The sequence below is a fragment of the Kogia breviceps genome, chromosome 19, assembly GCF_026419965.1.
Source record: "Kogia breviceps isolate mKogBre1 chromosome 19, mKogBre1 haplotype 1, whole genome shotgun sequence".
Lineage (NCBI taxonomy): Eukaryota > Metazoa > Chordata > Mammalia > Artiodactyla > Physeteridae > Kogia > Kogia breviceps.
In genome coordinates, this window is record NC_081328.1 from 47,711,832 (window position 1) to 47,724,813 (window position 12,982).

The 12,982-nt window shown below is 51.0% G+C and overlaps 1 protein-coding gene across 4 annotated transcripts in view; it reads left to right on the forward strand.

The window, feature by feature from the left end:
- The window catches only part of TBC1D16 (TBC1 domain family member 16), an 85,075-nt gene that overhangs the window by 6,700 nt on the left and 65,393 nt on the right, over positions 1–12,982 (forward strand). For all 4 annotated transcript variants that reach the window (XM_059047050.2, XM_067020811.1, XM_059047052.2 and 1 more), the window contains exon 2: positions 10,338–10,577. In XM_059047050.2, coding sequence (XP_058903033.1) covers positions 10,400–10,577 — 178 coding nt within the window. In that variant the 5' untranslated portion in view covers positions 10,338–10,399. The remainder of the gene's footprint in view (positions 1–10,337; positions 10,578–12,982) is intronic.

Genomic DNA, 12,982 nt, shown 5'->3' on the forward strand with positions numbered 1-12,982 from the left:
CATGGCATTTGGAACTCTACTGAAAATGGCACTCTGGTAGGCCCTTCATAAAAAGATCTCAGAGATATCTTGGACTCAGGAACTTATAATCTAAAATCAACAATATTGATGAAGACATAACCATTTTTTTTTTTTTGCAGTACGCGGACCTCTCACTGTTGTGGCCTCTCCCGTTGCGGAGCACAGGCTCCGGACGCACAGGCTCAGTGGCCATGGCTCACGGACCCAGCCGCTCTGCGGCATGTGGGATCTTCCCGGACCGGGGCACGAACCTGTGTCCCTTGCATTGGCAGGCGGATTCTCAACCACTGCACCACCAGGGAAGCCCAAGACATAACCATTTTAAAGTAATGATATTAAGTGAACACATTCGAGGAGAATGAGGTTTTTTAAATCATTGTCACAGATCTACCTGGAGATGTTTCTCTATCCACCTTCATCTCTCAGAATTTGGGGAGGATTTGTAATATTCGTACAAAGTGCTTTGAGCATCTCGAGCTGCTATTTTGATTTCAATTAACTCTAAGTCCTTACTAGAGATGTGAAAAGTCAGATAGCTGTTTCTGGCTACAGGCTTCACTGGTTTTGTGTGTTGTAGGATCTCTGCTGATGGCATTTAAAGATTGTGCTATGTACCCTGGTCCCCTACTCTATCTGGGTAATAAGAGAATAAGTCTGGCCCGTAGAAAGGCCCCAGACCTGTGAAGGGGACCTAGGTGTTCTGCTTGCTCTGAGTTCTGTACCCGGCAGCCTTTCTGGAGCACAGTTTTCTGGTCTCCCAGGGAGGTGGGGATCTCTGTTCCCTGCAGGACACCGGGTCCCTAAGGTAATGGGTGTAAACTTCTCTGCACATCGGATCAAGAACCATTCAAGGTCTGTGTCTTATGGATTCAAGGACGTTAGGGAGATCTCCCATCAGGTTGTTTGGTCTTTGCCAGGCCCTGGCATTGCTGCTGGCAGCCTGCTGTCAGTGCAGGGACCAGAGCTCCCTTTGTTGCCGGCCTCGAGCTCCCTGTCCTTTTCCTTGCCTCCATCCACACGATTCCACCTCAGTCTGGCCTCTTTGGGTGCAACCTTCCTGGTCCCAAACGTCTTTTAAAAAAAATTAATATATTTTATTTTTCAGGACAGTTTTAGGTTTACCAGAAAATGAGCAGGAAGTACCGAGAGTCCATATACCCTCTCCACGTTCCACTGTTATTATTTTTTCATTGTGGTAAAGTACACACAGCAGATTTTGAATACTGACCACTTTGAAGTGCACAGTTCTACAGCCTTAAATGCATTCTCATCCTTGTGCGGCCATCACCCCCATCCATTCCCAGGACTCTTCCCTCCTCTCCACCTGGGCCTGCTCCTCTGGCCGGGAGCTGTTCCTGTGTGCACCTGCTCCTGCTTCTCCTGGTGGCGTCTTCCAGACAGCCTCTGTCATCCCAGCCCGCAGTGCAGGCGCCAGGCCCTTGATTAGCTCTGCCTCCCTCCCTCCCAGTCTCCCCTCCATTTTGTGCGCCTCTTGGAGGCATCAGGCCTCCTCTGTGCCTGGACATCACCCTCTTCCTTGGCCTGAGCCCCAGCCCTGACATCCTTTAAGGATCGCCTCCACTGTTTCCTTCAGAGCCCTGCCCCTTATGTGGTGCTCCCCAGAAACCTTCCAGCTGTGCCTCCTTGCGGGCTGTGATATGGACCCGTCACATGCCCCCCACAGAGCCCATGAGTGCCCTGGAGGAGACAGGGTGCCCCTCCCAGGCTGCCCCTGTTTCTCTGGCCCCACCGCCTGCCCTGTCCCCAGCCTGTTAAGTCCCGTGGGAGTGCCCAGTTAGGACATAGCCTCAGGGCCAGGAGAGGGGGGCATGTGTGCAGAGGGTGCCCACGGGAGCCTGTAGGTGGGGCATGAAGGCAGGGTTGGGTGGTGGAGGGGCCTGGGGCCCCAAGGCCAAGACCTTTCCCCTCTAAGGCAAACTGTTGAAGTCCGAGAGCCAGCCAACAGAGGGGCTGGGAGAGGGATGCAATTTGGGCTCCGCAGGGGATGCAGCTGGTCAGGGAAGTGAGGGGAGCAGGTGCTGGGGGCAGGCCCTCCTCGTCCCTACCCTGCTCCACTGAATCCCCTCCCCAGCCCTCCCCCAGCCTCTGGCCTTCTTCCTCTCCACCCAAGCTACTGCCCGTCGGAAGCCCAGACCTGTGCTCTGCTCCGGACGCAGCTTCAGCAGGGCAGTGGTCAGCACACAGGGAACAATCCCAGCAGTGGGCAGTGAAGGTCCAGGATGGCTAGACCTTAGAAATCTAGGAGGATGACTTAAATGACAGTATAGAGGGGCCTGTTGCTTCCCAAGACGTGGTTTTGGCCAGGTGGATCTAGAGAACCTAGGGGAGCTGGACGCTATCTCTGCACGTCTGTGGCTTATCTGAAGAAGGAGCCCCGTGACTCTGACCATTAACCTTCCCACCATCCCGGGTTCGTAGGAACACCCCCGAAGGAAGGCAGGTCCACAGAGAGCTGCCCTGGGCCAGACCGCGATTAGTCAAGTCTCGTCGCCAGACCAGTGGGCACTGGAGCCCAGGGGCCTCCCCTCAGGGTGTCTCTGCAGGCAGCTCTCCAGACCTGCTGCTTCCAGCCCACGTCCCTGGACACAGAGCTGCACGTTCCTCTACTCCGGGTGACACGTGGGCTAGAGCCATGTTTATTAACCCAATGACAGATAGGCCCTGGGCTGCCAGCGAGGAGAGGCCTTCTGCAGCCTTGGATCCACCCAACACCCACCCCTTAATCCTGTTTAACATCCAACTGGTGACAAACCAGGGGATGCACAGGGGGGTGGCCCTGGGCAGCCACTGACGTGTCATTAATTTGTGCTGATAACAGCACAGCCTGAGCGTTAGAGGGGCTGGCCTACCTTCCTTCAGAGCCCAATTCTCCACCTTTCTCCGGGGGTGGAGGGGAGCAGTAGGTGAATGGTTCCCCATCTCAAATGGGGATGGTGTCACCTGGGCGCCCCTCTCCCCCAGACCTGCTGGGTCAGAGTGTAGATGTTTGCTCAATGAGTTTCTTCAAGCCCCCTGGTTTGGAGAAGCCCTGAATCAGATGACCTTAGAGCCTCTGGGCACCAGTGCTGTTTCAGTTGAGCTGTGCTTTTTTAGCAGGCCCTGCTTGATGTGGGGCAACTGCACCCGAAGGGCATTGTCCTGGGCTTTGGGCGGGGAGGGCCTCCATTCTCATCTGGGAGGTAGCCTGGCAGCAACTGTGCTCTTTGGGATTCTTTTCCTTCCCTTTCTTCTGACAGGGTGGGGGGTAAACTCAGATTTATATTCACCAGCTGGAGGACTCGGATAGAACTGCCAAATTAGGATGCTGTCAACTCGGACGGTGGGAGCCGAATAGAAATTCACACTGAGCGAGGAACCCAGCCTCTGCTGACTCGCAGGCCGTCGCCTTCCCCGCGGTGGTCAGCTACAGGACGCGAGCTGTGATGGTGGGGCTGGGGGCTGTGTTGGGGGGGACTGTGGTCCCACGTGGTAAAGAGAATGACAGGTGATCGTCGCTTCCCACCTGGATGGAGGTGAGGGGCCCCTGGAAGGACCCACTGGGCGTGAGGCATTCTGGACCCACGGGCCTTGCATTGTAAATAGCCACAAGTCATCTCTTTAAACAAGCAAAATAAGGCAGTAAGGGGGATTCGAGGGGAAAGTACTGCAGGGGTTGGGGATGCAGGCAGGGAGGGAGAGCTTGCTCTAGGCTCCTTCCTTTGGCTCAATTGAGGAAGCTGTGGCCTGTGGGCCCCTGGAACGGCTGGGGCCTGAGGAGGGCAGCTCTGGTTGGTCTCAGTTACCATCTCAGCTGCCGATGAGCAGAGCCCGATTTACAGTACAAGCCGGCCTATAATGAGAGTGGTTCTCACTGGAGCGTGTTGGTAGTGTGAGGATCATGTGTGTCCATCACGTGTGCAACGTGGGAGAAGACGAGAGGGTGCAGACCAGATCACGGACCAGGCCACACAGGTCTCTGGGTCATTGCTAAGGGCCCCCTCCTTTTAAATTTCCCGTAAGATTTTACATGACATGCACCCTGGCTTTATTAAGCTGTGTTGATGTCCCTATTTTTATCAAGTAACAGTACACAGTAAAAACAGGAAATAGCAATGAAAACAACATAAACACTCATTCAGTGAGCTGGTGCGGCCTTTTCAGGTAAATGTATACTTTGAATTAGGCTTTTTGAAATATCAGAAGTAGTTCATTGAAAATGGACATCATAAGAAAATTAGATGAAAATATAAGCCAGCAGGTGTCCCTGGTGGCGCAGTGGTTGAGAGTCCACCTGCCGATGCAGGGGACACGGGTTCGTGCCCCGGTCCGGGAAGCTCCCACATGCCGCGGAGTGGCTAGGCCCGTGAGCCATGGCCGCTGAGCCTGCGCTTCTGGAGCCTGTGCTCCGCAACGGGAGAGGCCACAACAGTGAGAGGCCCGCGTACCGCAAAAAAAAAAAAAAAAAAAAAAGAAAATATAAGCCAGCGATGACTGGATCTTTGGCTTGAGATGAATGATATAAAGTGTAAAAATGATAAAAAGAAATCACTAAGGAAAAGTTATCATCAATTTGCCTAGAAGTTTAAAACCTCTATTTCAAAATGAGTAATACAATTAAAAGGCAAATAACAAATTAGGAAAAATATACATGCAGCAATTATAGCAAAGGATTAAGATCTTTGCTATATAAAGAGTTCTTTCATATCAATAAGGATTCTGACACCCAAGCAGAAAAATTGGCAAAGTACACCAACAGACAATTCACAAATGTTTAATAAACATAGGAGAACCTGCTCAAGTGAACTGATAATCAGAAAACCATTTTCCAATGACCAAATTAGCAAAGATTCAAATCCCTAAAACTCTGGTACCGTTTTGGAAATCCATTGGACATTATGTCAGGGGTCCAGTTTTTCCTACTAAGGAAATAGTCAGGAATCCCAGAAATTGTCCTAAGGAAATAGTGAGGATACAGGTACAGATTTATGTATAAAATGTAAAGTTTATTATTTAAGTAGCCACTATTTGGAAACCAAATATCTAATGATGGTGGCTGGCTCAAAAATGGTGCATCCTTATTATATATTTATAGCTATCAAGATGGAGGGTTGACATTTTGAATTTTTAAATTAGTTAATAATGTGGTATATTAGTATTCTGTGGCTGCCATAAAAAGTACCACAAACTGGGTGGCTTAAGCAACAGAAATTAATTTTCTCACAGTGTTGGAGGCTGGAAACCTGAGATCTTGGTGTTGAAGGGTTGGTTCCTTCTGAGGCCTCTCTTCTTGGCTTGTAGATGGCTGTCTTCATGTTCACATTGCATTCTACTTGTACACCAGTGTCTATCTCCAAACTCCCTCTTTTTAAAGGATACCAGTCACTGGATTAGGGCGCACCCTAATGACATAATTCTGACTTGGTTACATCTGTATAGAAGCTACTTTCAAATAAGGTTGAATTATGAGGTGTGGGGGTGAGAACTTTAACATATGAATGTGGGGAGGACACATTTCAACCTATAACACATGGGAAAATATATGTATGTTATAACTGAAGGAAAGGTATGGTATAATTCCAGTGGGTGGTTTTGTTTTGTTAAGATAGACACAGAAGATAGTAGAAAATACACAGATTATTTTTGGATGGTGTGAGTTAAGGGACATGTATTCTTTATACTTCTCTGAACACGTTTCATAATCTAAAAAAAGAAAAAGCTTTTAAAAAATAGGTCAAGGATTCTCCGCTTCTAGTTTGACAGAGAAAAGAGGTCGGGAACCAGTTTTAATTGAGATGAAATAGGCTCACAAAGGAACAAATGCATTGAAAAAATAAATGAGCATTGTCTGAAGAGAGTAAATATTCATGGCTAATGTTTAACAGACTGCTGGATCTACCCAGAGGCACGTTGTCTCCCGCACTGAACAACCTGGGGGTGGAACTGGGGGATTGTCCTTGCTCACCCAGATTGCAGGGGCAGGGGTAGGAGCCAGAATTCCACGCACAGAAGACAAAGGTCTCATGTTCAGGTGTGTCCGCTCACTGGCCGACTTGGGGTGTGCGGCCCCTGTTTTCTCGTTTGCAAAACTGCGCTTCTAGGATGTACCTTCCAGAGCTGCAGTGGGGTTTTACAGCCGATGTGGGGAAAACGCTATATTGTGAACACTTGTATTTTGGAATCTCCTTCAGAGCTTCCAGCACATTCTTTTGATTATCCTCAATGGTGGCAAACTGTCTTAGCTTAAAGATGGTGCGGTTTTTGGACTCAGCTGAGCGTTGTTTGCAGCACATTCTGGAGGTTAGGGCGATTAAACTAAGTAATACCATTTGAGGCTCCGAAGGAGGTGGGGCTCCAGACCTGCCCCAGCCTCACCCAGCAGGAGGCCACGGGCCCCAGGAGGCCACTAAGCACCTGGTAGGTGGCTGATGTGAACTGAGGTGTGCTTAAGTGCAAAATATACACCAGACTCTGGAGATTTAAAGAATGTAAAAATAGCTCATGAGTAATTTTTCCATACTGATTACATGCTGAAATGATACTATAGGGGATATAGTGGCTTACCTAAAAATATACTATTAAAATGAATTTCCCCCATTTCTTTTTTACTTTTTAAAAATGTGGCTACTAGGAAACTTAACATTGCATATGAGGCTCTCATTGTATGTCTTCTGGGCAGTGCTGCTCTGGAGAAGGGAATTCTTTTTCTTGTATGGCTCATTAACTGATCTTGTAATTCTGGAATGATTCTTGAATTCTAAAAATCTTCTGGACAGTGGAATGAAGTCATCATTAGAATAAAAGAATATAGCTTTACCAGATGATTAATTGGAAAGAAAACACATATTTTGATGTGTAGGTTCCAGTGTGATTTATTTTAAGTTTCGAACATTGGTTGTCAAGCGTCGTAATGTGCCTTGTGTGTTCAGACAGGACTCAGTGGTTAAGACAGTGAGAGACGCCCCCTTGACCTGGGGAGGCCACAAGGCTTCCCCAGAGGTGGGCCCGGAGGGGATTTGGGTAGCGAGGAGCAGCCCTGCCCCGAGTATCCAGAAAGTGGTCTGAGCCGGGGGTCGGCCACATATTGCCCGTGGACCAAATCTAGCCTTCTTCCTGTTTTATACAGTGCGTGAACTCAGGACGGTTATTACGTTTTTAAATGGGTGAAAAAACTGGAAGAGTTTTCTTGTGTAACGTCAAAATTATATGAAATTGGCGTATCTATTTAATAAAGTCTCGCGGGACCACAGTCATACCTGCCCACGTACTGTCTGCTTTCACACAACAGGGCAGAATCGAGTAGTTTCCACAGTGACCGTTGGGCCCACAGAGCCGAAAGTATTTCCTGTCTAGCCCTTTACAGAATCAGCTTGCCATCCCCTGGGCCAAGGGGTCAACTTGATTCTGCATCCCACGTTGAAAGTGGTGTCTCAGGCATGGGGGATGCCTGAGAAGGGGTGGATTCGGGGCCCTGGATATGGCCAAGAATGGAGGGGCTTCTGTGGCTCAGGGCTGAGGAGGTAAGGACCCCAGATGGGCCTGAGTCTCCAGGGCTAGTGATTTTCAAGGTCATCCTGACATTGGGAACCTCAGCAATGAGAGAGAAGACAGTGATGGATTTTTCTGGGTAAAGATGCAGGAATGGGAAGGGTGACTCTTGGGCCTGCAGGGAACTGTTAGAAGGATGCTGTGTTTGGGAGAGTTAACAGCCGTGGAGGCAACTGGAAATATGCAAAGAGACGGGAGATCAGAGCAAGGGGGCACAGAGGGACACCCAGAGAGCCATAAGGGCCTGAGGACCCAGCCTTGAGCTGCCTGGTCCCAGGACATTGAAGGAAATTAGCACTGAGACAACCCCTACCCTGCTAAGCCAGCTGGACCCCCAGCCCCCGCCCTCTGCCCCAAGAACCCATCCAAGCACTGGACACAGAAAGAACTCCATTTAGGGAACATCCTAAATCGGCCCTGGATTTAGGGGTAAATGTACAAAGTGCAGAGGGTGCAAAGAACAATATAATTTAGCCTGAGAACCCCCTCCAGTTGATTATTCAAAAAAGTTTTACTGTGGTAAAACATACATGACATAGGGAATTCCCTGGCAGTCCAGTGGTTAAGACTCCACTCTCTCATTGCCAGGGGCGCGGGTTCAGTCCCTGGTTGGGGAACTAAGATCTCGCAAGCCGCACGGCGTGGCCAAAATAAAAAAAGAGGGAATTCCCCGGTGGTCCAGTGGTTAAGAATCCGTCTTCCAATGCAGGGGACTCGGGTCCGATCCCTGGTCGGGGAACTAAGATCTCACATGCCGCGGGGCAAATCAGCCTGAGTGCCACAACTACTGAGCTCGCGTGACTCAACGAGAGAGCCCACGTGCTGCAAGCTACAGAGTCCATGCACTCTGGAGCCCACGCGCCACAACTAGAAAGAGAAAACCCACACGCCACAACTAGAGAGAAGCCTGCGTGCTGCAACAAAAGATCCCATGTGCTGCAACTAAGACCCGACACAGCCAAAAATAAAGAAATGGGGGGGGGAGGGAAGGAGGGAGGGAGAGAGAGAGAGAAAGAGAGAGAGAGAGGAAGAAAGAAAGCAAGAAGGAAGGAAAGAAAGACCGCTACCAAAAAAAACCCACCAAAGAATGACATAAAATTTACCCTCTTAACCATTTTTAACTGCACAGTTCAGTGGCATTAGGGACATTTGGGTACACTGTTGTGCAACCATCACCACCATCCATTTCCAGAACCTCTTCATCTTCCCAAACAGTAACTCTCCCCATTAAACACTAACTCCCCAGCCCCCCACCCAGCCCCGGGCACCTACCCTTCTATTCTCTGTCTCTATCAGTTTGACTATCCCAGGTACCTCATAGAAGTGGAATCATACAATATTTGTCCTTCTGTGACAGGCAGGTTTCACTGAGCATGTCCTCAAGGTCCATCCATGTTGTAGCAGGTGTCAGAATTTCCCTCCTTCTTAAGGCTGAATAATATCCCATCGTATGGACAGACTCCATTTGGTCTATCCATTCCCAGTCAATAATTTTATCATACCGGCTTCCAGTCTTTTTTGTTTCTTTCTGAGAAGCTTGAGTTGCAGCCCCTCCGCGACGTTTCCACCCAGCCACCCCACCCCACGAGGCTGGTCTGCACCCTGCCCAGCATGGCCTGAAGTCTTGGACATCTACGATCTCTGAGCAGGAAATAGCTTTACACACATCTCTTCATTGACACAGGCGACATCATGCCTGTGGTCATCCTACTCCCAGCTTGGTGGGCGCCCGTCATGAGCCCCATTGACAGTAACGTCTGTTTGGTTCACATAGCTGCCTGGGCTTTTGTTTCATTTTTGCTGGAATTAAAATTGCTTTTTGCCAGTATGTCGGGTGTTGAGTTTCCATTTCATGTTCTCAGTCCTTCTGTTTCCACTTCTGTGAATCGCCAGCTTTGGATATTGCTCCTTTTTTGCAGCGAGTCTTTAGGAATTCTGTGTATTTTCTGGATCTGATCCTTTGGTTTCTAGTTTATTTTTTTAAAGAATGAGTTGTATGTTAACTCGGGTCCTTCACCTATCACTTGTGACCCCTTCCCAGCTGAGGCTGCCAGCATGTGTTGGGACGTCAGGCTGGGCTTTGGGATGATGACACACAGGGCAGGTGAGGGTGGAGAAGGCTGGGAAAGGTGGGAAGGATGGAGGAGAACCAGGATGTTCCCTGGGAAGCACTGCAGGTGGCTGAGAATCTCAGGAAGGAAGGGACACGGGTGAACTCTGTGTCCTGGAGGTTTTGAAATTGCTGCCGTGGGAACAGATTCCTCTGGACCAGTTCTCTCTCTCTCTCTCTTTTCTTTGGACCGCGCCGCGCGGCTTGTGGGATCTGAATTCCCCGACTTGGGATTGAACCTGGGCCCATGGCAGTGAAAGAGCCAAGTCCTAACCACTAGACACACCAGGGAATTCCCTAGACCAGTTCCCAACTGGGTGATTTTGCCCCCTGGGGACATTTGCAATGCCCGGAGACATTTTTGGTTGTCATAGGGGAAAGGGGTGCTAGTGGAATCTGGTGGGTGGAGGCCAGGGATGCTGCAAAACACCCTACAATGGACAGGACAGCCGCCACCACCAAGAATGACTCAGCCCCAAGTGTCTGTAGTGCCACTGTTGAGAACCCAGCTCACCCTCCATATGGAGGGTGCTAGCAGGACCCCTTCTGTGGTTCCACAGCTTGTTTCCAGCCTACTGGTGTGGGGTAGGATGCTGCCCCAGGGGTACCCAGTCCAAGTTCATGACCTTGACCATGCTTTTTCTCTTTCTTCCTCCCCCAGGCAGGTCTGGAAGAGCCCCGCCTGGGCCCAAGCTTGCAGAGGATGGAAACACTCCCCCGGCAATGTCTCTGGGCCGCCTCCTTCGCCGGGCCTCCTCCAAAGCCTCAGACCTCTTGACCCTCACCCCCGGTGGCGGCGGTGGGCCCCCTTCCATCCTGGATGGGGAGATCATCTACTCCAAGAACAATGTCTGCGTGCACCCGCCGGAAGGGCTGCAGGGACTGGGGGAGCACCACCCAGGTGAGCCCAGAGTGGGGATGCCTGGGGTGACAGGCCTGGAGTCACAAGCTGGGAGAGGAAGGCTTGGGGTCACAGACCTGGGAGGGGAGGGCTGTGGAGTCACAGGCCTGGGGAGAGCTGGCTGATCTCTCTCAAGTTAGCAAGCTCCTTGCGTCACTTCCCCATTTGCCCTAATTTCCCCATCTGGGAAGCAGGCCAGTGACCTTTGACTCATAGGGGAGGCAAACAGTTTAAGGGGAATTAGCCTGAATTTGCAAGTAGAAGAGGGCATTTGAGCACTACAGGGCTTCTGGGAGCAGGGAGCCCCCTGCGCGCGGGGAGGGAAGCCGGAAGGGAAGCGGGGCATCCTCTTCTGCAGGAGCCTGCCCAGTGAGAGGCTTTCTGCCAGGCCTCCTTGAGCATGTGCAGGAACATAGCCCTCAGGTCAGTCTTGGTGGTTTCGTCCCTTCCTGCAGTCCAGAGTGTGGGGTGAGGACTGAGTGGGGCGTGAAGCAGGCCTGGGAGTCTGCGGACGTGGAAATCTTTGATCCTGTGTACCGTCTGTGCTTAAAGCCTCTGTTTTGAAATCAGGGAAGAAAATTCTTAGACTCTGCAGGGATGGAGATGGAGGAGGGTCCTTTCCTGACCCTCCACATGGGAGCCCGGAGTTACCCTGAGCCATTCCTGGGACACCCCAGCCCGTGGCTCTCCTTAGTCCCAGGAGTGGGAAACTTTTCCTGTAGTGGCGGTGACTTTGCTATCTTTTGCTAAGCCACAGAGAAAGAAACTACATTTTTTCCAGGGCTCCAGTTGTATTCTGAGCCCCCAAACGGCAAGCTTCCTTGTGCACTAAGGGAGTGGGCACAGATTCTCTTTGTAGGAGTGTCACTGCCTGTGACTGTCCTGAGGCAGAGGGCCTGGGGGTGTTCGACCTGGTTATGGCGGCCCAGCACTCATACCTGAGTCCCTCAGCCCTGCTGCTCTGAGGAAGCATCCAAAAGATGGGTTATTGATACTAGAGGCCTGTGTGGTCCTTTGTCATTTGCGCAAATGACTTGCAACAGACAAATGTATTGCTTTATGTAATTTGCACGACAACCTCATGAGAGTGGCTGGAGCCTGGGCAGGCCTGTCTCTCGGACAAGGAGGCTGGTGCTCAGAGGTGCTCCCCAATGCCAGCCTGGGGTGGAGGTGGGGTGAGGGCAGGCCCTGGGCTTGTCCTCTGGCCTCCCTAGGCTGCCGAAAGGTGCTTCCGTATCCCCAGGCCCAGTGTACCTGCAGCCTGGCTGCAGCCCACCTGAGTCCAGACAGAGACCCCACATCAGATGTCAATACATTTAAAATTATGAATTACAATCAGATCTGGGCACTTTAATGCATGCAAATTATGTGTCAACAAAGTACTGAATAAATAAATTAATTAAAAAGACAAGTTTAAATTATACTAATGAACTCTTTGAAAAGTATTCTGTCCTCTTGCCTTGATAAGCATATCTTTACATTCACTGGGACAGTTAGGTGCAGACTTAGAATCACCAGACCCTCCAGGTTCCAAAGCAGGAAAGCCGGCTTCCGGCCCCAGCTCTTTCCTGCACTACAGGAGCCCCGGGTGTTCTCCTGGGGACACCAAAGCCCCATCCACAGCCCTCACATACAGCTCAGGTGGGAAGCCCCGAGCAGGCCCTGGAAGCAGACTCTGAACTGTGAGGGCAGGGGATTCCAGGGTCCTGGTCCCTGGAGTGTGCTCTAGAAGGGGGTGCAGGCTCTGGGTGGCATGTCACCTTGACCCTGTGGACGCCTGACCACGGGACCAACTCCGAGGACTTGGGGTACCAGGTGCCTGGGTCTGAGGGTGCTACATGTTCTGGGCATAAAACAAAAAAAATAGCAGCAGCCTTTGGAGGGCTTCTGGTATCATCTGTTGTGATGGGAGGCAAGGGAGAGGGGACCAGAGGTCTCAGGCTCCCTTCCCAACCCAAAGCCACGTGATCTGCGGGTGTGGAGACACTTGGCCTCACCCGAACGTTATCCTTCTGCATAACTGGCTGACAGTCCTGGAGTTCCCCCCACCTCTTTTGGAAATGAGAGCCAGGCTAAGGATTCTGGGTTGAGCCAGAGCCCTGGGGCATGAAAGGGACCCCAGCTCCTGCCCTAGGGGCTTCTCAGAATAGAAACCAGGAGGCCTGGGAACCTGGTGCAACAGGCCCAGGAGTCAGGACACCCCGAAATGGCATGTGCTGCAGGAGGAAAGGCCACCTTTCCCCAGACTGAGCAGTCAGGGGCCCGAAGAGCCCACCCACGCACTGCCGGCGGCCTTGGAGAATCGCTGTTCTCATTTTTGTCAGCAGTGCAGGGCATGACAATGAGATGGCCCCTTCTTCCAAGACAGTGGTAAGGAAGAAATGCTAAGAAGCCACAGCCAACTG